The sequence below is a fragment of the Choloepus didactylus genome, chromosome 10 (genome assembly GCF_015220235.1).
Source record: "Choloepus didactylus isolate mChoDid1 chromosome 10, mChoDid1.pri, whole genome shotgun sequence".
NCBI lineage: Eukaryota > Metazoa > Chordata > Mammalia > Pilosa > Megalonychidae > Choloepus > Choloepus didactylus.
Genome location: NC_051316.1, coordinates 91,615,221 through 91,639,241, shown reverse-complemented (window position 1 = coordinate 91,639,241; position 24,021 = coordinate 91,615,221). Strand labels below are relative to the sequence as shown.

The window sequence follows — 24,021 nt, the reverse complement described above, 5'->3', positions numbered from 1 at the left end:
AAAAACAACACGAAAAACTCCAAAATAAAAGCGGAGGATTTTTGGAGTTCTGGTGAACATAGAAAGGGGAAGGGCAGAGCTCAGGCCCTGAGGCTCATATGCAAATCCTGAAGAAAAGCTGATCTCTCTGCCCTGTGGAACTTTCCTTAATGGCCCTAATTGCTTTGTCTCTTAGCATTTCAATACCCCATTAGATCTCTGAGGAGGGCCCTTTTTTTTTTTTTTTTAAAATCCTTTTTTCTTTTTCTAAAACAATTACTCTAAGAAGCCCAATACAGAAAGCTTCAAAGACTTGCAATTTGGGCAGGTCAAGACAAGAACAGAACTAAGAGAGCTCTGAGACAAAAGGCAATAATCCAGTGGCTGAGAAAATTCACTAAACACCACAACTTCCCAAGAAAAGGGGGGTGTCCGCTCACAGCCATCATCCTGGTGGACAGGAAACACTCCTGCCCATCGCCAGCCCCATAGCCCAGAGCTGCCCCAGACAACCCAGTGTGACCGAAGCGCTTCAAATAACAGGCACACAGCACAAAACTGGGCATGGACATTAGCCTTCCCTGCAACCTCAGCTGATTGTCCCAGAGTTGGGAAGGTGGAGCAGTGTGAATTAACAAAGCCCCATTCAGCCATCATTTCAGCAGACTGGGAGCCTCCCTACACAGCCCAGCAGCCCAGAACCGCCCTGGGGGGACGGCACTCACCTGTGACATAGCACAGTCATCCCTCAACAGAGGACCCGGGGTGCACGGCCTGGAAGAGGGGCCCACTTGCAAGTCTCAGGAGCCATACGCCAATACCAAGGACTTGTGGGTCAGTGGCAGAGACAAACTGTGGCAGGTCTGAACTGAAGGATTAGACTATTGCAGCAGCTTTAAAACTCTAGGATCACCAGGGAGATTTGATTGTTAGAGCCACCCCCGCTCCCTGACTGCCCAGAAACACGCCCCAAATACAGGGCAGGCAACACCAACTACACATGCAAGCTTGGTACACCAATTGGACCCCACAAGACTCACTCCCCCACTCACCAAAAAGGCTAAGCAGGGGAGAACTGGCTTGTGGAGAACAGGTGGCTCGTGGACGCCACCTGCTGGTTAGTTAGAGAAAGTGTACTCCACGAAGCTGTAGATCTGATAAATTAGAGATAATACACCTACTAGAGCTAATAAACAAATTTAGCAAAGTAGCGGGATACAAGATTAATGCGCATAAGTCAGTAATGTTTCTATATGCTAGAAATGAACAAACTGAAGAGACACTCAAGAAAAAGATACCATTTTCAATAGCAACTAAAAAAATCAAGTACCTAGGAATAAACTTAACCAAAGATGTAAAAGACCTATACAAAGAAAACTACATAACTCTACTAAAAGAAATAGAAGGGGACCTTAAAAGATGGAAAAATATTCCATGTTCATGGATAGGAAGGCTAAATGTCATTAAGATGTCAATTCTACCCAAACTCATCTACAGATTCAATGCAATCCCAATCAAAATTCCAACATCCTACTTTGCAGACTTGGAAAAGCTAGTTATCAAATTTATTTGGAAAGGGAAGATGCCTCGAATTGCTAAAGACACTCTAAAAAAGAAAAACGAAGTGGGAGGACTTACACTCCCTGACTTTGAAGCTTATTATAAAGCCACAGTTGCCAAAACAGCATAGTACTGGCACAAAGATAGACATATAGATCAATGGAATCGAATTGAGAATTCAGAGATAGACCCTCAGATCTATGGCCGACTCATCTTTGATAAGGCCCCCAAAGTCACCGAACTGAGTCATAATGGTCTTTTCAACAAATGGGGCTGGGAGAGTTGGATATCCATATCCAAAAGAATGAAAGAGGACCCCTACCTCACCCCCTACACAAAAATTAACTCAAAATAGACCAAAGATCTCAATATAAAAGAAAGTACCATAAAACTCCTAGAAGATAATGTAGGAAAACATCTTCAAGACCTTGTATTAGGCGGCCACTTCCTAGACTTTACACCCAAAGCACAAGCAACAAAAGAAAAAATAGATAAATGGGAACTCCTCAAGCTTAGAGGTTTCTGCACCTCAGAGGAATTTCTCAAAAAGGTAAAGAGGCAGCCAACTCAATGGGAAAAAATTTTTGGAAACCATGTATCTGACAAAAGACTGATATCTTGCATATATAAAGAAATCCTACAACTCAATGACAATAGTACAGACAGCCCAATTATAAAATGGGCAAAAGATATGAAAAGACAGTTCTCTGAAGAGGAAATACAAATGGCCAAGAAACACATGAAAAAATGTTCAGCTTCACTAGCTATTAGAGAGATGCAAATTAAGACCACAATGAGATACCATCTAACACCGATTAGAATGGCTGACATTAAAAAAACAGGAAACTACAAATGCTGGAGGGGATGTGGAGAAACTGGAAGTCTTATTCATTGTTGGTGGGACTGTATAATGGTTCAGCCACTCTGGAAGTCAGTCTGGCAGTTCCTTAGAAAACTAGATATAGAGTTACCATTCGATCCAGCGATTGCACTTCTCGGTATATACCCGGAAGATCGGAAAGCAGTGACACGAACAGATATCTGCACGCCAATGTTCATAGCAGCATTATTCACAATTGCCAAGAGATGGAAACAACCCAAATGTCCTTCAACAGATGAGTGGATAAATAAAATGTGGTATATACACACGATGGAATACTACGCGGCAGTAAGAAGGAACGATCTGGTGAAACATATGACAACATGGATGAACCTTGAAGACATAATGCTGAGCGAAATAAGCCAGGCACAAAAAGACAAATATTATATGCTACCACTAATGTGAACTTTGAAAAATGTAAAAAAAATGGTTTATAATGTAGAATGTAGGGGAACTAGCAATAGAGAGCAATTAAGGAAGGGGGAACAATAATCCAAGGAGAACAGATAAGCTATTTAAAGTTCTGGGGATGCCCAGGAATGACTATGGTCTGTTAATTTCTGATGGATATAGTAGGAACAAGTTCACAGAAATGTTGCTATATTAGGTAACTTTCTTGGGGTAAAGTAGGAACATGTTGGAAGTTAAGCAGTTATCTTAGGTTAGTTGTCTTTTTCTTACTTCCTTGTTATGGTCTCTTTGAAATGTTCTTTTATTGTATGTTTGTTTTCTTTTTAACTATTTTTTCATACAGTTGATTTAAAAAAGAAGGGAAAGTTAAAAAAAGAAAAAAAGAAAAAGAAGGAAAAAAAGATGTAGTGCCCCCTTGAGGAGCCTGTGGAGAATGCAGGGGTATTGGGCTACCCCACCTCGATGGTTGCTAACGTGACCACAGACATAGGGGACTGGTGGTTTGATGGGTTGAGCCCTCTACCACAGGTTTTACCCTTGGGAAGACCGTTGTTGTAAAGGAGAGGCTAGGCCTCCCTATGGTTGTGCCTAAGAGCCTCCTCCCGAATGCCTCTTTGTTGCTCAGATGTGGCCCTCTCTCTCTGGCTAAGCCAACTTGAAAGGTGAAATCACTGCCCTCCCCCCTACGTGGGATCGGACACCCAGGGGAGTGAATCTCCCTGGCAACGTGGAATATGACTCCCGGGGAGGAATGCAGACCTGGCATCGTGGGACGGAGAACATCTTCTTGACCAAAAGGGGGATGTGAAAGGAAATGAAATAAGCTTCAGTAGCAGAGAGATTCCAAAAGGAGCCGAGAGGTCACTCTGGTGGGCACTCTTACGCACAATTTAGACAACCCTTTTTAGGTTCTAAAGAATTGGGGTAGCTGGTGGTGGATACCTGAAACTATCAAACTACAACCCAGAACCCATGAATCTCGAAGACAGTTGTATAAAAATGTAGCTTATGAGGGGTGACAATGGGATTGGGAAAGCCATAAGGACCACACTCCACTTTGTCTAGTTTATGGATGGATGAGTAGAAAAATAAGGGAAGGAAACAAACAGACAAAGGTACCCAGTGTTCTTTTTTACTTCAATTGCTCTTTTTCACTCTAATTATTATTCTTGTTATTTTTGTGTGTGTGCTAATGAAGGTGTCAGGGATTGATTTAGGTGATGAATGTACAGCTATGTAATGGTACTGTGAACAATCGAATGTACGATTTGTTTTGTATGACTGCGTGGTATGTGAATATGTCTCAATAAAATGAAGATTAAAAAAAGTTAACCAATTAAAAATTAAAAAAAAAAAAAAAAAACAACTGCAATTGGAGCTTTGTTGAGCTACCTTCCCTTGCTCCTAGTAGAGACTGCTTCTTTTTCCCACAGGGAAGTGTTCCAATTCAGCCTGCTGTGCTAGTGGGGGAGAGGCACCAGCTCTGCAGTTTGGGGGCTTTACTTACAGTTCTATGGTGTGGTTTCAGTGATTCCACCCATTCCTGACTGGTGTATGATGTGTGCCCAGTCACCGGATGTACCCCAAACAGTTGTTCTAGACAGTTCCTGGCTATTTACTAGCTGCTTTACAGGACTAACTAAATTCCATATTTCCCTATGCCACCATCTGGCCCCACCTCTCCTCTGTTCACCTTTTTTTTTTAAATTAAGGAATAAAATGCATAAAATACAGAGTTCCCATATACCACCCTATTATTAACATTTTGCATTAATGGAGTACGTTTGTTACAATTCATGAAAGACTGTTTACTTTTTTTCATTCCTTTTTCTTTCTCCTCCTCAGCTGGAATCATTTCAATTATCTTGTCTTCAAGTTTACCTAGTCTTTCTTCTGTCAGTTTCAATCTGCTGTTGAAACCCACAAGGGAATTTTTTATTTCAGTTATGGTTGTCTTCAACTCTATATTTCTGTTTTGTACCTTTTAAAAATTTATATCTTTTTATTGAGATTCTCATATTGTTCATTCATTGTTTTTCTGATATCCTTTAGTCCTTTCTCCATGTTTTCCCTTATCTCCTTGAGCATATTTAGGATCATTTTTTAAAAGTCTTTGTCCTGTATGTCCAAAGTCTGGTCTTCATTAATGGTTTCTGGAATTTTATCTTGTTTCTTTGGATGAATCATTATTTCCTGTTTCTTTGTCTTGTAATTTTTTTGTCACACACTGAGTATTTTAATGTTTAAAAGAGTTATCTCTGGGATTAGTCCCTAAGCTGTCTGTTCCTTAAGCTTTTATCCACCTAATGGTATGACAGAGATGTTTTTTAGTTCCAGGAGTTAACAGAAACAAACAAAACAATGTAAAAAACACCTTTCATGGTCTTTGCAAATTGGCTCTGAGTTAGTTAGCGTGCTCCTTCAGAGTTTAGGTCTCCTGAAGACTCAGTACAGGCTCCTCTCCATCTTTTCTGAGCCTGCACCTTGTCCTGGGCTTGTGCTTGCTTGCAGCCTTAGAATCCCCGCTTTTAAAGTAATTTTAATGCCCCCATCTACTCCCTATGAAATAGATATCCTCCCCCTCCAAGGTGCTGGACTGTATGATTTAAACAGGTAATCTTTTCCCCAGTCTGCTTTGACTTAATTGTTTCTTACACTGCTTCAGCCTGAAAGCTTTTTCTTCTTGCAGGGCAAGTTCTGTTAGGGAAAGCCCCAGACAAGTTCCCTGGTTCATTCCTTCAGGTTTCCACTGTATATAGATTGGCACCAATAAGCAGGCACATGTGGAGAGTACGTGCATGAGGGTTACTCTACTCCCTGCGGAACAGGTCCAGGGACCCACAGTGGGAGTGCATGCTGGCTCCACACCACAAAGGGAAAAGGCAGGGGATCGGCCAGTGAGGTTGCCACAGCTTCTCCTACTGTTTTTAAAGCTGTGTCTTCTTGATCTGGCACCTGACCAGTTACTGAAAGTCTCTAACTGTTTCCCTGGAGTTCTGAGAAAGATGGCTTTGCCAATTTTTGTTAGTTGTTCAAAGATTCTATGAGGGAACAGTATCCTGGAGCTTCTTATGCTGCTGTCGTGGTCAACTGGAATTGCTTCTGTCTCAATTCTTTTATTTTTAACCTTTCTATATATTATGAGTTAGATGTGTCTCCCAGAGACAGCTTACAGTGGATATTTTTTTCCTTTGGGGGTAGGGGTGGGGTCCAGTCTGAGGATCTCTATCTTTTAATTAGAACATGTAATCTGTTTACATTTACATATTGATTTTATAATACTTGCGTGCCAGGCACTGTTCTAAGCACTTTACATACCTTGACTCACTTAATCCCCACACAAAACACAAACAGGGCATATCAACCCTCTTTTAAAGGTGAGGAAACTAAAGTATGAAGATGTTAAGGAACTTGTCCAAGGTCTGCAATAGTAAGTGGTGGAGATGGATTTGAACCCAGGTGCCTGGAGTGATTGAGTTTTAAATCTGTCATCCTACTTTGTACTTTTTGATTGTACTGCCTATTCCATATTTCTTTTTCTCTCGTTTGCCTTTTTGTATTATTTTTAAAAACTTCCTAGATCATATCACTTCTTTGTTCAAATGCTTTTTATTTATTTTCCGTTTCTTCTGCACAAAAAAGGGAAATGCACAAGAGCAGGGTATTTTCTTTTTGTATGTTTGTTCACTGTTTTATCTTTAGTGCCTAGAATATTTCATTGCACATAGTAAGTGCTCAATAAGCAGTCTTAAAATGAATTGTTGAACATGATTTACCTTATTACCAGTAAGCTTGCCATGGATGTTAAAAGGTTAACCAGGTTCCACAGCCATGACCCAAGTGACAGAGAATTTTCTGCATGATGTTGGACAATGAGAAAGAAAGGGTAGATCTGTTTTAACTCTGTCAATAACCCATAAACCCCTTAAGTTAATCTTAAGGAGTAATTTTTTACTCCTTAAGAAATTATAACTGCTTACTTATTTAAAAACATGAGGTTTATAATGCATTAACCCTTTTTATATTTGGTCACAAATGGAATAAAAAACACAAATTTTCATGAAGTATATTTCTAATACAAAATCAGAATAAAGGAAGGAATGTATACCTATTTTTTATATTCACTATAACCATGTTTGCAAAATGACCCTTTATTTAGTTGCTGCTCTATCAGGCACAAAGAATAAAACATATCTTTTTCTTTTGCATGTACTTAAATTTTACTGCAAAACCAAATTTTAACCTCAGCTTCAACATAACAAAATTTTATGCAGAATCACCATAGGGCTTAATTATAGAGCATAAAACCTCAAGTTATCTCTTAAATTCAAATTTCAAATAAATGAATGAATCTCCTAATTCACTCAGTGAGTACACAGAAGGTGAGAGTCAATTAATAAAGTGGTTTTTAATCAGGATTTTTAGCAAATATTCCCTAAACGATGTGAAAGCATTACAGATTATAAATGTGGGGAGGGAACCCAAATAGAAGAGATATCAAATCATTTTTTTTTCTTTTGTTTCCCCCACACATGCACCAACCTACCATCCCTGAGATCAAACTTACAAAACAGCTCAGAAAAGTGGGAACCAAGTACAGACTTTTCTCAAGAGCAAGCACATACTTACATCCCTAATGGCTGTGTGTGTGTGTGTGTGTAAGAAAACATGCTGTGATTTGCTTTTAGACACCATCAGTACACCATGTAAAAAGAAAAGAAAACTTGAGAACTATATGAAGGCTGATTTTTATTTATATGCAAATTGACAAATATATGTTGAACCCAAGGCTAGGATGTGGGGCAAAAGAGAGGGTGGGCTTCAATGCCACTTTTTGCTTCCTCATTTGTACAAGAAACTCACCTATACATTCATGATAAAAGAGATAAACAGATGCATTTTGTTCCCCAAACTCAAAATAAAACCCATCTGTAAAAGGGAATCTCCCAGACTGCAATAAATCCAGTAGACTATCTGTGGCAAAACACTCTGCTAAAGAATCATTTTTAAATCTATTTTAGTGTTTATCATCTTTCCAAACTGAACTGGAATTTCTTAATAAGTCATATTGATAAACTCTACCTTTGATCCATCTCCTTTTGGATTTCTTTATTTAATTCATCGACTTTCTGTTGTAGCTTTTTCCTTCTCTGTTCAGGTGGAAGGTTGCTGAAATCCTCTGGTGTTGCACCCTGCAGATGCAAATATATAAATGAGAAGCTAGAAAGCCCTAAGTTACTCCTTGAAAAAAATACTGAGTAAAGCCTGCAGGAAAGATTCACCAGACACCAGAAAGATGGAGAAATCCGCATGTTTTCATGAAATAAATTAAGCTCTTTCTCACTACACAGAGGTGAGATGCAAAATCAATGCATGCAAAACTGCAAAAGTCCCACAAACCATTTCATATTTCATCTAAGCTAGCCAAAATGCCTCTGAAAGGGCAAGGAGCAATGCTATAGGAAAGAGAGAGGAAGAAATACTTCTGACTCCAAAGTGACGCCAATGAGAATCAACTAAAAACAAATTTTGAGACAGATTCTTCATTTTACTTCAAAGTGTTAACATCTCTAACTGTGGCAACACCAAAGTGTTAAGGAAGTTTATCTTTCCTTAATATAAACCAGTGATCAGCTCCCATCAACTGTTTCATGTCTAAGGCACTGCTTTCCTCCCCTAGTCTGACTATTCCTTGTCTCTTCACACAAGGCTGATGCCAAAAGTTTCCATCCCTGTGAAGTGACAGATGGAATATCATATTCCTCAGAGAATATGGGTGAAAAGGACATTAAAAAAAAGTATATTCTCCTCCTCCATGTACTCTTCTCTCTGCTGCCTCTAAGTTGTTCACTTCTTTTTGATGCATTGCTAGCTCATAACCTTTAGAGCCGTTTCAAAGATTTCATTATGGAATGACCTCAAAATCAACTTCCCACAGCAGATGAAATCAACCTCAGCTGTTTTTACTCTGTTTGAAGAAGTAAACTGATATCTTGATTCCTTTCTGAAACACTACCTTTCCTCTGTGAGTGTGATTTTAAGTAGAAAAGTGAGTTTTCAGACTTTTACATGTGCTTACTTATTAGAAAGCTGTAGCTGAGTTTTAGTATCAAGTGATTTTACCTAATGAGGCTATTTTCATGAAGAAAGAGAAATTTATTCAGTAGTCAGGGATAAGCCAGGGAATTTACAAAAGAGATTTTTATTTTAAAACCCCAATTCTTTTAAAACAAGACTGGCTTGCGAGTGGGTGGAAAAGAAGGGACCCAGAAAATGTAATTACAAATTCAAGTAGTTTGCCAAGCCGCTTACATAGGGGCTTGTGACTAGTTTCTAGGCTGATTATGTTAAAATGCCAGTAGGCTGTGCTGGGAAGTTCGTGATTCAGCACATAGTTTACCACAAAGGCCACACAAAGACCTTCCACTACTGTTCTCAAAGACTTCCAATAAGACACAATGACTGATTCCTCTTCACTCTCTGGTTGCCTGTGTTGAATGGGAAGAGATAAGATTTGGGTGAAACCAGAATAGAGGTGACTTTTCGCTAGTGCTAAACTAAGGAAGTTTAATTGGACTCTGAAACCGAGATGAAGCAAAACTAATCATCAATATAAAAATAAATGAGTTTTCTTTTTCATATGCTGGTGTCATGGTATTTGAAACCTCAATTATTTGCTTTTCTTCAATTCAATCATTGATTTGGAAAGAAAACACTTTTTTCTCATTCTAAATTTATTTAAAGCAGAGCAACATGTTTTCTAGTTGAATTTTTTGTCTTTTGAGTTTTTCTGTAAAGCCAGAATGCAACAAAACATAGTGTAAGATACAGTGCTATGAAAAAGTTAGGAAACCTAGTGAGTGGTCATGTTAATTTTGCCAGTGTTTACTGAGGCTTACTATGTGCTGGGCCCTGGGCAAGGCTACGGTACTCAGGTACTAACTAGTTGGCAACTTCCCCTCTTATGCTTCTGTCTTGATGGGGTTGTCTCAGCTTTCATCTAACTCTAATTTGCTATAAGTCCAATAGAACTTTCTGCAATGAAGGAAATGTTCTATAGCTGCACTGCCTAATTTTACCCACTAGCCACAAGTGTGTCTACTGAGCACTTGAAATTTGGCTAATGCAGCTGTGGAACTAAATTTTAAAATGTATTTAATTTTAAGTAATTAAAATTTAAATAGCCACATGTGGTTAGTGGCGTCCACATTGGACAGCACAGACCTAGTCTATGAACAGACTAGCACTGTTGTATAAACACTGCAAAGAAATCCAAGTAAAACTCAACATACTTGTGACCTTAAATAGTAGTTGTGTTTGCCAATGAAAAATAAAATGCAATATTGATTATTTACAAAGACAAAAACAATTAAAAAATAAATGAACTGTCTTCAATTGATCAGGCGTTAATCTAATTTATCTATTAGGTCCCTTTCAATAGATAATCTATGCTTCTTTGTTATTTAAAAATTAATCTCAGTAACTATGCCTCAAACAACCATTGCCATTGGAGATTCAGTAACAGCTTCTTCTAGATCCAAATAAATTTAAGGTTTCTGAAAGGTCCTTAAATGGTCATTTCATCCAATTAACCTTTTGAAGCTTGAATTCTTTTAAATAATACTCTGACTTATGATTCATTTTGCCATGAAGGAATTTTTATTTCAAGCTTTGAGTCAGAATAGATTTTCTGGAATCTTTAGAACTGCCCAATTTACAAAGAGACTGGCCATACCAGGTGGAACTGGTATTGGAAGAGGGGTTCATACACATATATGTATATTTTAAATAGCTGTAGTTATGTAAGAGGATCTTCTTTTACACACTAATGGAGTCAAACACTTGCTCTTGGGCAACTCGCCACCAAATAGCACAAGCACCCTGAAAGAGCTGCTTCTTGTGATTTTATTATTTAGACAACCAAGCCATCTTCATGCAACATTTCACTTCCTAACTGGCGTCAAAGTAATGGTAAAAAGCAACAATTCAATACCAAGTTGGTAAAATGATTTGCATCTCAAACAGGAAGATTGACTGATAATATCACCTTTTGCTGTTAGCAAAAGAACAAATAAAGGGCAAAGAAAGAAACCCTGGCATCTGAGAAAGACTCCTAGTCAATTGGTCCAAGTTTTCCTAAATTAATACGGCTGATGAGTTTCGTTTAAAGTGTCTAGATTTTTTTCCTTCTTGTAGACTCCTTCATCAAAATTTTATTTCACAGTCTAAGAAATGTTTAATTTAGTTAAATATTCTTTTCCTTCAGGGTTGGCAAACACCAAGTTGCCAAACACTGAGTCGGGTTGCAAAATTATGTATATATATGCATACACACACATAAAAGTATATATAAGAATAACCATAAAATACTATCCTAAGTTATCAACAGCAGTACATAAAATGCTGATCTTATTAAATAATCATGGTTTATCATTGTCCATTATTTTAGGATATTATCAGCTGTGGCGTTTGAGAATTCTATGCAACATACATATTTGAAGTATAGTTATGGGTTATGTTGGTTAAGAGTTTCTTTTAATAAATTTATTAGTTTGGCTATTTACTAGGGCTATGCAAATAAACAGAAACAACACAGAACACTAAGTAAATAATTCTAGAAAGGCTTAGGAGGTTCTTTTCACTGTCCATAAAATCATCTTGTAGCCTCTTAAATTAGCTATGCAAAAGGTACATATCTATGTAGCAGTTGGAAAACTTCATGGTTTTCAATTCTCACAGCCTTAAACCTGGGCAGCCACTACAGGTTGCATCATTCCTGCAGGCTCCAGCTGTTTTCATCTATTTCACATCTATTTCTATGGCTCCCAGGGAGAAGCAGCATTCAACTATTAAATTTATTTTTATTCAAAATAAATCACACAATATTTAATATTAGTATAGATGTTCATATTTATATAAACAGTTTGTCAATATGTCATCCTCTTAAAGCCCCAATAATAAAAGAAACCAAATTATGAGTTAAGGGTTAATTTTCTTAGCAACTGTAACAGATTAAGATCACCTCTATTAGATTCTGGACCTTTGTATTCAAATGGTCTAATAAGAAAACACCAAGAAAAGCATACACAAGAGAAATGCAAATCAATAGTTAATTTTGAAGAGATGTTGCACATGGCATAGCACCCACAAAACACACACAAAAACCTGATTAGACTCAGGGCATGCATGGAATAATTGTGCTTACCAGCTTGAGAGAAAGCTTCATGTAAAAATTGAAGGGGTAACAGGAAAAAAAAAGAGAGAGAGAAAACAATAGCACATCAGAAGAAGAGGGACTTTGGTCAGTTCCACTGTATTTAACATAACACAAATTCACCTGTGGATTTGTGAAAATGACTTGTAGCGAATCTCTGCAAAAGTTCACAGGAGGGGCTGACCCCTACCGAAACCCTCCTTTAGCGGCCAGGTTGTCAGGGCAAAGGCAGAAAAGGAGAGTGTTGGTTTACAATTTTGTATTTGTTGGTCATGTCATCCTGGATGTAAACTAAAGTAAGGTTGCAGTCAGTGATATATAAATATAATGTGTGTACATATATAAAATATAAAAGACAAAAATAATCATAAAGCATATTGTTCACAAGGTATCCCAAGGAACGTTTTCACAGACTAAAAAAATCTGAACACCAATTATTTTCACTAGATGCAAGTAATATTTTTTATTTTAAGGAAATCTAATAAATATGGACATTGCATTTCTTGAAGGCCTTAAGGCAAAGCTCTCAAACTGGTGACTGGGTAAGTGAAGACTAGAAGTTGCCCTAAGAAACTATCTCCAGGAGCCAGAAGCCCTCTCAGCAGGAGGCTGTTGCTAGGCCCTGCCCGAGGACTCACGGGCCCCGTGTACCACCACCTGCTCTGTGGGGCGGTTCTTCAGAGGCTTTCTATCTAACTCTGAGCCCTATCCACAGGGATTACATATCATTTGGGGAATGAAGAGCAGTTACTGCTCTTGCAAGTTACCTTTAGGAAATGGGTAGTCAATTGTCTCAACTACCAAGGGATGCTCTTTGCTATAGACCTCCTGATAGTTCCCACATCACTGCTGGGTCTCAGAGGTGTAATGACCAATGGACCCCAAAACGGGGCAAAGAAGGCATCTCAAAATTAGAAAAATAATATTTGGCTCTTTACTAACAAGTGAAAGCTGTCTATGGCTGTACAGCAGTATTTTAAGAGTTCAGTGTATATTTTCTTGGCTGTTATCAATTCTAGAAAGTGAAGTTTAATCTGTTAAAAAAATATATTTTTTGAGACAAAATACCAAAGAAAGTGCTCTTTGTTTTTAAATTGGGAAGGAGAGGTTAAAATGAGATTTAGAAAATCTAATTCTTAGTTTAAGATCAAATTGAAGTTGGCACCTCCTTTGTAAATAGGATTAAACTTTTAAAAGAAATTGTCCCTATAGGGAAAATAGAGACTTTTAAGGAAAAAAAAATAGCAAGATAGAACTTTTGAAAGAAAAGCTAGCTGGTGTCACATTCATGACCGTACTGAAGGGGGCAGTCTGCATAGACTACTTGAGCCTTCCGGTGAACTTTGGCATAGATCTATTCATCACAGTTTGAGTTCTTTGTACATACAGACAACACTTATGGTGCACAGCAGAAAACTTCCCAAATATCTTCCTACAAAGCACACTACCTTATACAACTGGTTTCTCATGTTATGGATTATCTAAATGTTGATAATTCAAAGAATCAACACTTGAATATGTACACTATCAGTTACTTCAGTTATTGAAGTATTATATTCTTTCTTAAACATTCCAGAAACAGAATTCTCACATCAGAACTATAGCATTGGAAGATTACCACTTCCTGATACAAACAAGTCATTATAGGGTTGAAAATAATTCCAGTAGAAATACGAAGTACTGAATTCTAAGACAAATTCAATTTTTGAAGTGGACTGTGACTGATAATCTACAGGAAGCACCACCATGGTATTCTTTTTAACGATGATAAACTGGCTTTCACACTTAAATTGTAAGCCAGTCAATTAGATAATTTACAATTAGAAACCAAATCATCTGCCAAAATAATAATTTTTAAAGGTTCCATTATGTGCATTGCTAGACATCTGAAGAACTAAAAAGCTGTCAGTTTCAGGCAACAATTAAAGAGCCTTGGGAGCCACAAGCGTCAATAACACATGAGGGAACACAGAGCCAGCGGGTCCATGTGTTATTGGACAGTCACAGGCACTAACCTCAAGGACAAAGAAAGGGGACAAAGGAAATAAATATATAAACATATATTTAAGGTCCATGGAAAATCATTTTGACTACTCTATGGACTTGCTCATGCTTCAGTGTTTTTTGTTTGTTTGTTCTCCAAGCTTCATGCACATAAATCCCTTATGGATCCATTTATTACAAACATAGATGTAGATAATTATGCCACAAAACTGCGGTCTGTAAGAGTGTCATTCTCCTGTGACTACACTCTGCAGCTGCATTTTATGGGTGAAATTCTGCTGTAAAATCATACACAGACCCAGCGACATCTCACATGGCAGTCATAATTCCTTTAAAGATTGTACCAGAACCAGAATGAAAAGGGAAGTTAAAAAACAAGCTCAGTTCACTGACATGTTTAAGAAGGTTGGTTCCTTTTTTCACACAAGTTTTTCAGATGAAGTGTACTGTGGTTGAATTTATACCATTAGACTTTTTCCTATGTCCACTCTTCTCAGTAAAGAATTGCCTTTTGTGTGGAAGCAGAAGAGAGTGCGTTGGGTCCCCAGTCTTGGTGCCATCAATGGGGTTAGTGGCTGTGCCGTGACTATGACCTGACCGTCACAGGAAAACTTACAACATAGTCCCTAGCCTCAAAGGCATACGTGGGTTTCCCTATTGTCCTCTTCATGAGTTCTTTGTGTAAACAGAAAGACTGAGTCTGCCAATAATCAGCAAGAGAACAAGATAAAATAAATAAAATTTAAAAAACCATAGGATTGTAACATCTGACAAACAACTGGTAAGGATTTTCAGAACCTTATGATCAACGTTGACGGTATTTTTCCATACAATTAACTCTAAACTATGGAAAAAATTATGCCCATATTTTAGATCCAGAAATCCCTTGCTCAGACCACAAAAAGAAATCTTAATTTAAGACAATGAAAGTACAATTTGTAGACTGCAAATGGAGAAAATACTATCTATTTTCATTTTTCTTTGACTTACATAAAGATGAAATAATTTAATGCTCAGGTGGCATACCAATCTTTAAAGATGTTCAGTGAAACAAAATTTTCTTACAAGAGTCAAGGTCTTCAACAAAAATATTTTATCCTGTTTAATTATTTAGTAACAAAATCAGTTATACTAAGAAATGTTTGCACAGGATGTGAACATTCTGATGACAGAAACGAATTATTGAAATCTGGATCTGAAAGCTGCAAAACATGACAAATTAAAAGCCATTAAAATCACACATTTGTTATTCTCTTGGGACACTAAGTAAATTATCTTTGGCATAAGAGTCATAAGTTGAAAAGTAGAATAAACTAAACGGTAGCAAGAACTGTATCATTTTAGTCACGGATCTTGTAAACCATGTACCTTCCATGTTAAGATTGCCTTAAAATCAAATTTTATTTCCCCAAAATTTAGATCTGTTTTTTGAACTTCCTAATCTTATTCCTATGATGTATCCCCTTCCTTTTGATTCTCTCTCTCTCTTTCTCTCTCTCACTCTCTTGCTCTCTTGCTCTCTCCCTCTCCCTCCTTTCTGTCTTTCTTGCACTGCTACTTCCTGAAGGAAGGCACATTTAAATCTGAGGTTGTTCAAAAATGATGGATGCAAAACATTTTTCTGTTTACATAGATGAACTATTTTTCTAGTTGTATGTGAGTGTGTTTACCTCCAGGAAAACACACTCACCATTTAGGAAATTTTTTAAACAGAGTTTTGCTGAGCATGGATTTGAGGAGCAAGAAATGAAATTTGTTTTGCTAATTATGGTAAAAAGAATCTTCCTTTTAAATCATCAAATTAACCAGTTTCCCATTTCACTGGTTTTTGTTCTTAAATATTACATTTTTTTCTAGTCATCTTTTTCTTAACACTTATGGATTACTGACATTCTTTGGTCTTTTCTTAAACAGTGAGAGGACACCATGACAGATTCAGAAAACATTTGCAAGAGACTGCAATGTTGAGAGGAATAATGGAACAGGTACATAAATACATGGCAAACAAGCATGAATATTCAACATACTTCAACACGAGATTCCAAAAGACAAATGCAGAGATATTTATGATGAACATAATAAATATATGCTCAGCAAAGGTTTTGGAAGTGGCAGAGATGGGATTTATAGCTAATACAAAGCTTTATAATCTAGCAGCAAGTCCAAAAATAGAGCTCAACAAAATCCATCACCCACATTTGAAGCTGTTTTCTGCCTTTTAACAATGGCTCTCTTGCAATCTTAACCCAGTATACTCAGTAACCTAAAACAAGATAATCCCACCAACTGTATTCTATGCATAAAACTTTGAGATTTTCTTATTAAAGGGACTCTGCATACAAAGAAACGCTGTTTTATCTTTTATTTTAAAAGGTTACCAATGAACTATTTACATTCCTTTTTATATAGAGTACTTTTGTGTAGACTCAAAAAAAAAAAGATTGTCAGGTCAACAGTGCCTATCATCATTTTCATCCTGGTAATCAGTTGTTGTTGACTTCAGTTCTAAGAAGGACACCTCTCATCTAGCTAATTAGTCATGGTTTAGAATGAGAAAACAAAACTTAGGAATTTTTAGTTTAAGTTAATGCTTGGCTTCACTTTACCTGCCCTAAAGGTTGGTATCCAACTCTGGTTTTAGTGATAACTTAAATATCTGGCAGTAAGTATATGAAAAGAAGTAATTTCTTCTGGAGATCCCAGGAGAAGAGATAAATAAAAATTGTATTTGTAAAAGAAAGCATCCCATTACAACCGTCCTGCAATTCCCACAGGACAGGATAAAAAACCTTGCTGGATGTGTTATTGCACTAAATGTTTGTCTACTTGATTGCCACACTTCATTATAAAAAATATTTGGGGAAGGCTTAGACTAAACTGACCATGTAGATATATTCAGGCGATTACAAATTACTTTATTCCAAGTTTTTTTATATAAACCAAACAAGGATCTACATTGGGTTGCTGGATCAATTCTATCAAACCCTGTGACATCAGCACATGCAATCTTAACTTAGAATGGCAAACTTGAATTTTAATAACATCCACTTATGGGTCAACCATATAATAAAGATTCCCCCTGAATGCAGGTATCATAGAATCTCAGACTCTGTAAACAGATTTCTTGGATTTAAATCCTGGCTCTACATCTTCCTAGCTTGATCTTATGCAAGTCCTTAACCTTTTTATGCCTTGATTTCCTGATCAGTAAAATAAGGAAACATTAGCACCTGGCTTCATAGGGTGGTCAAAGAAAAGTAAAGGCATACATTATAATTAGCACTCAGTAACTGTTGACTGCTATTATTATTATTTCACCCTTTAAGATAAATACTGCCTTAGGCCTTTTCCAGTCACCAGATATTTTATCAACATTTTATAATTTAACCAAAATAGCTAATGAAACTTCTGTGACTAACAACATTTCCCCTTAGAACCCTGAGGCATAGCTCAGCGAGAAGTATCTTCATTACATTCATGTCATTTTAGTAATTATTAAGCAAATAATTTCTGATTAGACAGTGATTTCCAATTCCTCATCTCATATGTCACTCATTTTAGAAATTGAATCTAGGCTTCCTTCTTTGGTAAAACAAAGGCAAAATATTAATGACTCAGATGTTTTAAAGGGGAAGTGGGAAAAATACTTCTAAAATGTAGTAGAGACAAAAGGAAGTCTGGGCTGGCTTGCTCTCTCTTTTTTCTTCCATCCATCCTTCCTCCTCCTCCTTTCTTTCCTCCTCTTTCTGTCTTTTTCTTTTTAGCCCTAAGGAATCATAGGTTCTAATTTTTTTATGTTATGGAAAAACACAATGGATTCATTCACAAACAAAATAAGTTATGCAGAACAAAACATGCAACAAAAGCACGCAAGAGAGACGGGATTCCAGAGCAGAACTTACCCCACGCTTTAGGCTCCTGAAGCAGTGGATTTTGGGTTTGGAAGTCATGAACTCGTTGAAGCGATGGGAGAGGGGTTCCTTTTGCTGCTTGGGAGACTGGGGGCCGTTGGGAACAGCAGAGGGTGAGGCAGAGGCAGGGGGAGGAGGGGGAGGCTGATGGGGGGATGTTAAAAGGGACATAAGCTACGTGTAAGAGATGGAGCAGTGGCAGAATAAAATCAGAAACAAGAAGATAAGACACAAAACAAAAATAAGCATCAAATAATATTTGAAATCCAAAACAAGTAAAACACAAACAATTAAATATTTAGGCCATGATCCAAAAGGAAAACATGTAGAATACATTAAATGAATATGATGAAAGTGGGAGTTTTAGTAAGTAATGCAACAGAAGAATAGCAAGATATATTTGACAAGAAGCTCATGCAGACTTTCACATGCAAACTACAGTTTAGTTATTCTAAACCAATTTAAGCCAGAGGGTAAATATTTCTAAGCTACCTAAACTAACATAGCTTGATGGGACAAAATGAAAGACCTTCAATGCTAAGGTGGTAAAAAGAGCAAGACGGTTTTTTAAAAAATTAAATAATAAATTATTTTAAGGATAAGCAGCAATGTTGCCTTGATTGTATTTTATGTCCCCAGGTTAATGTTGCCATGCACCTATGTATCACACTATTAGAAAAAAAAGAAAGAAAAATGTTCATGGATACACATATTAGCATGAATTCAAAACCAATTAGATGTGCTGATGAATTGTTATAAAATTTTGCACAGTGTTGCCTCTCCCAGTTGAGGTAACCAGCAGTCTAGTAGACTTAGAGGTGAAAGGAGTGATGGGAAGCGGCCGCCAGGTCATTAATCTGTTAGTGTGCATGACACCAAACAAGTGCTAGTACATCTTGTGTAAGACAAATGGCCATGGCAAAGACGCCACCACCAAAGAGAAATACTGTTTTAAAGTAAAATAGCACACTAACTTTGCATTCTGAAACTAATGGTTTAAAATCTCAGTTTCTTAAGACTAAAGAATAAAGTAAAGATCTCCACAATTTGTTAATACACTGGATCCAACCATCAGTACCTTATTTTTTTTGATGAACGGCCATAACTTTCCTTTGGATTTGCCACCAAATTTGAGCTCTGATTTGCCTTCTCCTTTGGAATTGGAAAGGCTGTTGTCTGACACGGTACGCTTCATTGGCTGAGTGTAGTCCTCAAATTCAATATCTCCAGGAGGCTCAAACCCTGATTTATAAGCTTCTACCACCAGCTGCGAATCCTGAAATTACAACACCCCCCCCACACACAAATATGTTCAAATGGGTACTTTTCATACAACAAATTATATGAGATGATCCCATACAGATGGAATTCTAAGGAAGTTATGTTTGATAATAGATTTTTCCAATAATTTTTTTATCACTAGAAAGAATTTAAGTATAATTTCTAAAATGATCTAATTGAGATTTGAAGATACTTTCAATAACTTTTTCCACATTTGGAGAAACAAATGTTAACAGTTACTCTGGGGAGACGGGGCAAGATGGTGGCATAAGGAGATGTGGAATTTAGTTACTCTTCTGGAACAATTAGCATATAGCCAGGAACAACTAGTAAATAGTCTGGAACAACTGTGAGGGGACATCTGTAACCAGACAAACATCATACATCAGTCTGGAATGTGTGGAACGGCTGAGATCACAGCAAAAGAACTGGAAACCTGATACTGATTACACCTTCTTCCTGAGACCTGGGCCCATCTGGTCTGGGAAAATCTGACTGGGGTAATCAAGGAAACCAGATGCCCACAAAACAAAAAATTAAGAATCACACTAGAAAAAATGAAGATATGGCCCAAAGGAACAAAAACTTCAAATGAGATACAGGACTTGAAACAACTAATTAAAGATCTTCAAACAAATATGCTAAATCAATTCAAAAATCAAATCAATGAGTTGAGGAAAGATGTGGCAAAAGAAATGACGGATATAAAGATGACACTGGGTGAACATAAGGAAGAAATTGAAAGTTTGTAAAAACAATTGGCAGAACTTAAGGGAATGAAAGGCACAATACAAGGGATGAAAAACACAATGTAGACATAGAACAGCAGATTTGAAGAGGCAGAAGAAAGGATTCTGGAACTAGAGGACAGAATATCTGAAATACTATACACAAAAGAACAGATAGGGAAAAGAATGGAAAAATATGAGCAAGGTCTCAGGGAACTGAATGACAACATGAAGCACATGAATATATGTGTATGGGTGTCCCAGAAGTAGAAGAAAAGGGAAAAGCGGCAGAAAGAATAATGATGGGAAAAAATCACTGAAAATTTCCCATCTCTTAGAAAGACATAAAATTGCAGATCCAAGAAGTGCAGTGTACCCCAAACAGAATAGATCTGAATAGACCTATGCCAAGACACTGAATGATCAGATTATCAAATGTCAAAGACAAAGAGAATTCTGAAAGCAGCAAAAGAAAAGTGATCCATCACATACAAAGGAAGCTTGATAACACTATGTGCGGATTTCTCAGTAGAAACCACAGAGACAAGAAGGCTGTGGTATGATACATTTAAGATACTGAAAGAGAAAAACTACCAACCAAGAATTCTGTATCTGGCAAACTGTCCTTCAAAAATGAGGGAGACTTTAAAATATTTTCAGACAAACAGACATTGAGAGAGTTTGTGAACAAGATACCTGCTCTACAAGAAATACTAAAGGGAGCACTATAGGCAGATAGGAAAAGACAGGAGAGAGAGGTTTGGAGAAGAGAGTAGAAATGAAGACTATCAATAAGAGTAAAAAGAGAGAGTGAAAAAAATAATAAGATATGACATATAAAATCCAAAAGACAAAATGGTAGACAGTAGTCATTACACTGAGTGAAATTAGCCAGAAACAAAAGGATGGATACTCTATGGACTCACTAATATGAACTAACATTGATGAGCCAAATTTGAGAGTTAAAGTTCAGAACACAGATTATCAGGAGATAGAAAGAAGTTAAAAAATGGGCATTTGATGCTGAAGGAGTGCATAAGGTTCAATAGGATTGACTGTATAGATCCAGAAATGGATAGCATAATGCTGTGTGATGGTAACACAATATTGTAAGTACTCTGAACAAAGATGAATGTGAGTATGGTTGAAAGTGGAAGGCTAGGGCCATACATAACTCCAGAAGGAAAGATTGAAGATAAAGACTGGGACTGTATAACAGCGAAACCTGGAGTGGTCAAGGGTGGTGATTAGATGTACAAATATAAGAATGTCTTTAAAAGAGGGAGAACAAATGAATGTCAACATTGCAAAGTGTTGAAAATTGGATGGCATGGGGGAAAAATACAATCAATGCAAACTAGGCTATAGTTAACGGTAACATTGTAAGATGCTTCCGTTAATTGTAACAAAGGCAATATACCAAAGCTAAATGTCTATAAGATGGGGATATAAGGGAGTGATATGGGATTCTTAGAGGTGATATTGTTTTCTGACCTTTTCATTGTATTTTATTTTATTTTTATTTTCTTCCATCGTTTATATTTTTCTTCTTCATCTTTTTTCTCTTTTTTTGTGGAAGAAATGGAAATGTTGTCATATAGATTATGATGTTGAATGTATAATTATGTGATTATACTGGGAATCACTAATTGTTTACTTAGAATGGATTGAACAGTGTGTGAATAAAACTGTTTAAAAAATATACAGAGGGATACAAGTGCTGGAGAAAATGTGGAGAGAGGGATGTACCTATTTTCAGTTGGTAGGGAAGTAGAACGGGACAGCCCATCTGGAGGGCAATGTGGTGGTTCCAGAGAAAGCTAACTATGGGGTTGCCATATGGTCCTGCAACCCCTTTATTGGGTATATATTTGGAAGAACTGAGGGCAAATACATGAATGGTCATCGCATGCTGGTGTTTATGGTGGCAGCATTCATGATGTGCTAAGGATGGCCATGACCTAAGGGTATATCAAACGATAAATGGAATGGTGAACTGTGGTGTTTACATACAATGGAATATTGAGTGGCGGGAAAGAAGAAATGAAGTTGTGAGGTATGCAACTAGGTGAATGGACCTTAATGACAGTATGTTGAGTGAAATACACCAGAATCGAAAAGACATACATTATAACGCCTCATTAATATGGACTAACAATAATGTGCAAACTCTGAGAATTGAATCTGAGAGCATAAGTTATCAGGGGAAGGCTTATGGTAAGGTTCCTAGATTGTAAGCTCTTACAGCAGTCACATCTATTCATGAGTTGTAATGCTTATTTCTAAATTCTGAGACGATGAACTTTTTGTGTATATCCTGGCTGGTCCCTGGAACTCTGGGTATCCGTGTGACACCTAAGACTCATAGCCAGAGTTAAGTAGCTATGAATGTCAGCATTACCCCATACAGCAAGTGTTAAAGAAGCCAAAAAAGATCAGACTTCAATTAGAGATAAGAACATAATAGACTAGATTAGGACTAAGATAAACCAGACTAAAGGGAAAAGGATGATATTGACTGTGTTTTAAAACTTTGAGTTCTGTGTGAGACCAAAGGAAGAGATGTTTATTTGGTGCAAAATCTATATTTTCTGGAGCATGCAATATAATATAACTTGTATGGTTAGTTTACTGAAACAGCATAATTACATGGAACTTTGAACAGGGGGTGAGATCTGGTTGGTTTCTACGGGTTACCATGAAATCCCGATACATCCCAGAGTAATTTTGGCAGAGAATAAAAAGTATTTGCAAAGCCCCCTTCAGGGCCTGGGGAAAAACTGGAAATATTAAAGTTCCCCACCTGGGGAATTTCTGATAGTCTCACAAGCATTGGGGACTACCATTGTTGTATGCCAATCTCTCCATCTTGGGGCTTGTCCTTAGGAAGCTTATTACTGGAAAGGAGAAGCTAAGCCTACTTATTATCGTGCCTAAGAGTCACCCCCAGAGAACCTCTTTTGTTGCTTAGATGTGGCCTCTCTCTCCAAGCCAACTCTGCAGGTAAACGAGATTTCAAATGGAATCAGGAGGACATTCTTGAGGTTATTCTTATGCATTATATAGATATCCCTTTTTATGTTTTAGTGTTTTAGAATAGTTTTGAAGGAAATATCTGAAACTTTTGAACTGTGATCCAGTATCCTTGATTCTTGAAGACGATTGTATAACTATTTAGCTTATATGGGATGACTGTGTGATTGTGAAAACCTTGTGGCCCACACTCCCTTTATCCAGTGTACGGACCGATGAGTAGAAAAAAGAGGGACAAAAAGTAAATGAATGAAAAAAATCCTCTGAGTCTAGGGGACTCATAAATTCCCAGATAAAACTGATAAACGGAAACCTTCATTCAGATGCAATCTTGTGAAACTGTAAAATTTCAAGGAAAAAGAAATTTCCAAACTTCTAATGTAAGAAAGTAAAATCAGGCTGGTTTCAGAGTTTAATCAATGCCAGTCAATGAAGCTAAAAGAAAAGTTAAGATTCACACAGAGGTGACATGACTTTTGAAGACAACTTATAAACCCCACTATTACTACTTCTCTTTAAAGGACTGCTATAGTAATTTATTTGTATCTATTAAAATTTTAAATACGGTAATCAGAGAATGTCTCTCAGAAACTATTTCTTGATTTTCTGTTATGACCCCGACATTTACAACTACCAAGACCGCAACCAAAACCAAAGATACAAAGATGTATAGAACTGACTAATCAATAATGATAAGAAAATGAAATGGGAAGGCTCGTAACACGGAAAAACTTGACTGCACAGATCCCTGTAATTCTAATCAAGTAACACCTGCAGCAAAGGTACTGTCTCTGTTTTGAAACGCTTAAAACAGACAAGGAAAATCATTAAATAAAGACATTTTCAGCTCAAGAAAAGGGTGGCTTGATCCCTTCTGGAAAAAAAAGTGGCATAACGAAGTTCAGGAGGAAGCACCACAATTCAGAAACAACAATAAGTTTTTCCTGAAAAGTTAGCTAAAATCACTGAAGATGGATGCCCTAGGTAAATAGGTGTTAAAATAGTGAACAAAGACTCTAT

The 24,021-nt window shown here is 37.1% G+C and overlaps 1 protein-coding gene across 18 annotated transcripts in view; it reads right to left on the bottom strand.

Annotated features, from left to right (window-relative positions):
- The window catches only part of FNBP1 (formin binding protein 1), a 184,656-nt gene that overhangs the window by 28,315 nt on the left and 132,320 nt on the right, over positions 1 to 24,021 (bottom strand). For 3 of the 18 annotated variants that reach the window (XM_037798143.1, XM_037798145.1, XM_037798144.1), the window contains exons 9-13: positions 19,038 to 19,235; positions 17,951 to 18,133; positions 14,665 to 14,748; positions 12,036 to 12,050; positions 7,913 to 8,022 (exon numbers count right to left, since the gene is read on the bottom strand). In XM_037798143.1, the coding sequence (XP_037654071.1) occupies positions 7,913 to 8,022; positions 12,036 to 12,050; positions 14,665 to 14,748; positions 17,951 to 18,133; positions 19,038 to 19,235 (590 nt within the window). The remainder of the gene's footprint in view (positions 1 to 7,912; positions 8,023 to 12,035; positions 12,051 to 14,664; positions 14,749 to 17,950; positions 18,134 to 19,037; positions 19,236 to 24,021) is intronic. The other 15 variants (XM_037798148.1, XM_037798149.1, XM_037798155.1 and 12 more) reach the window with 10 other exon arrangements.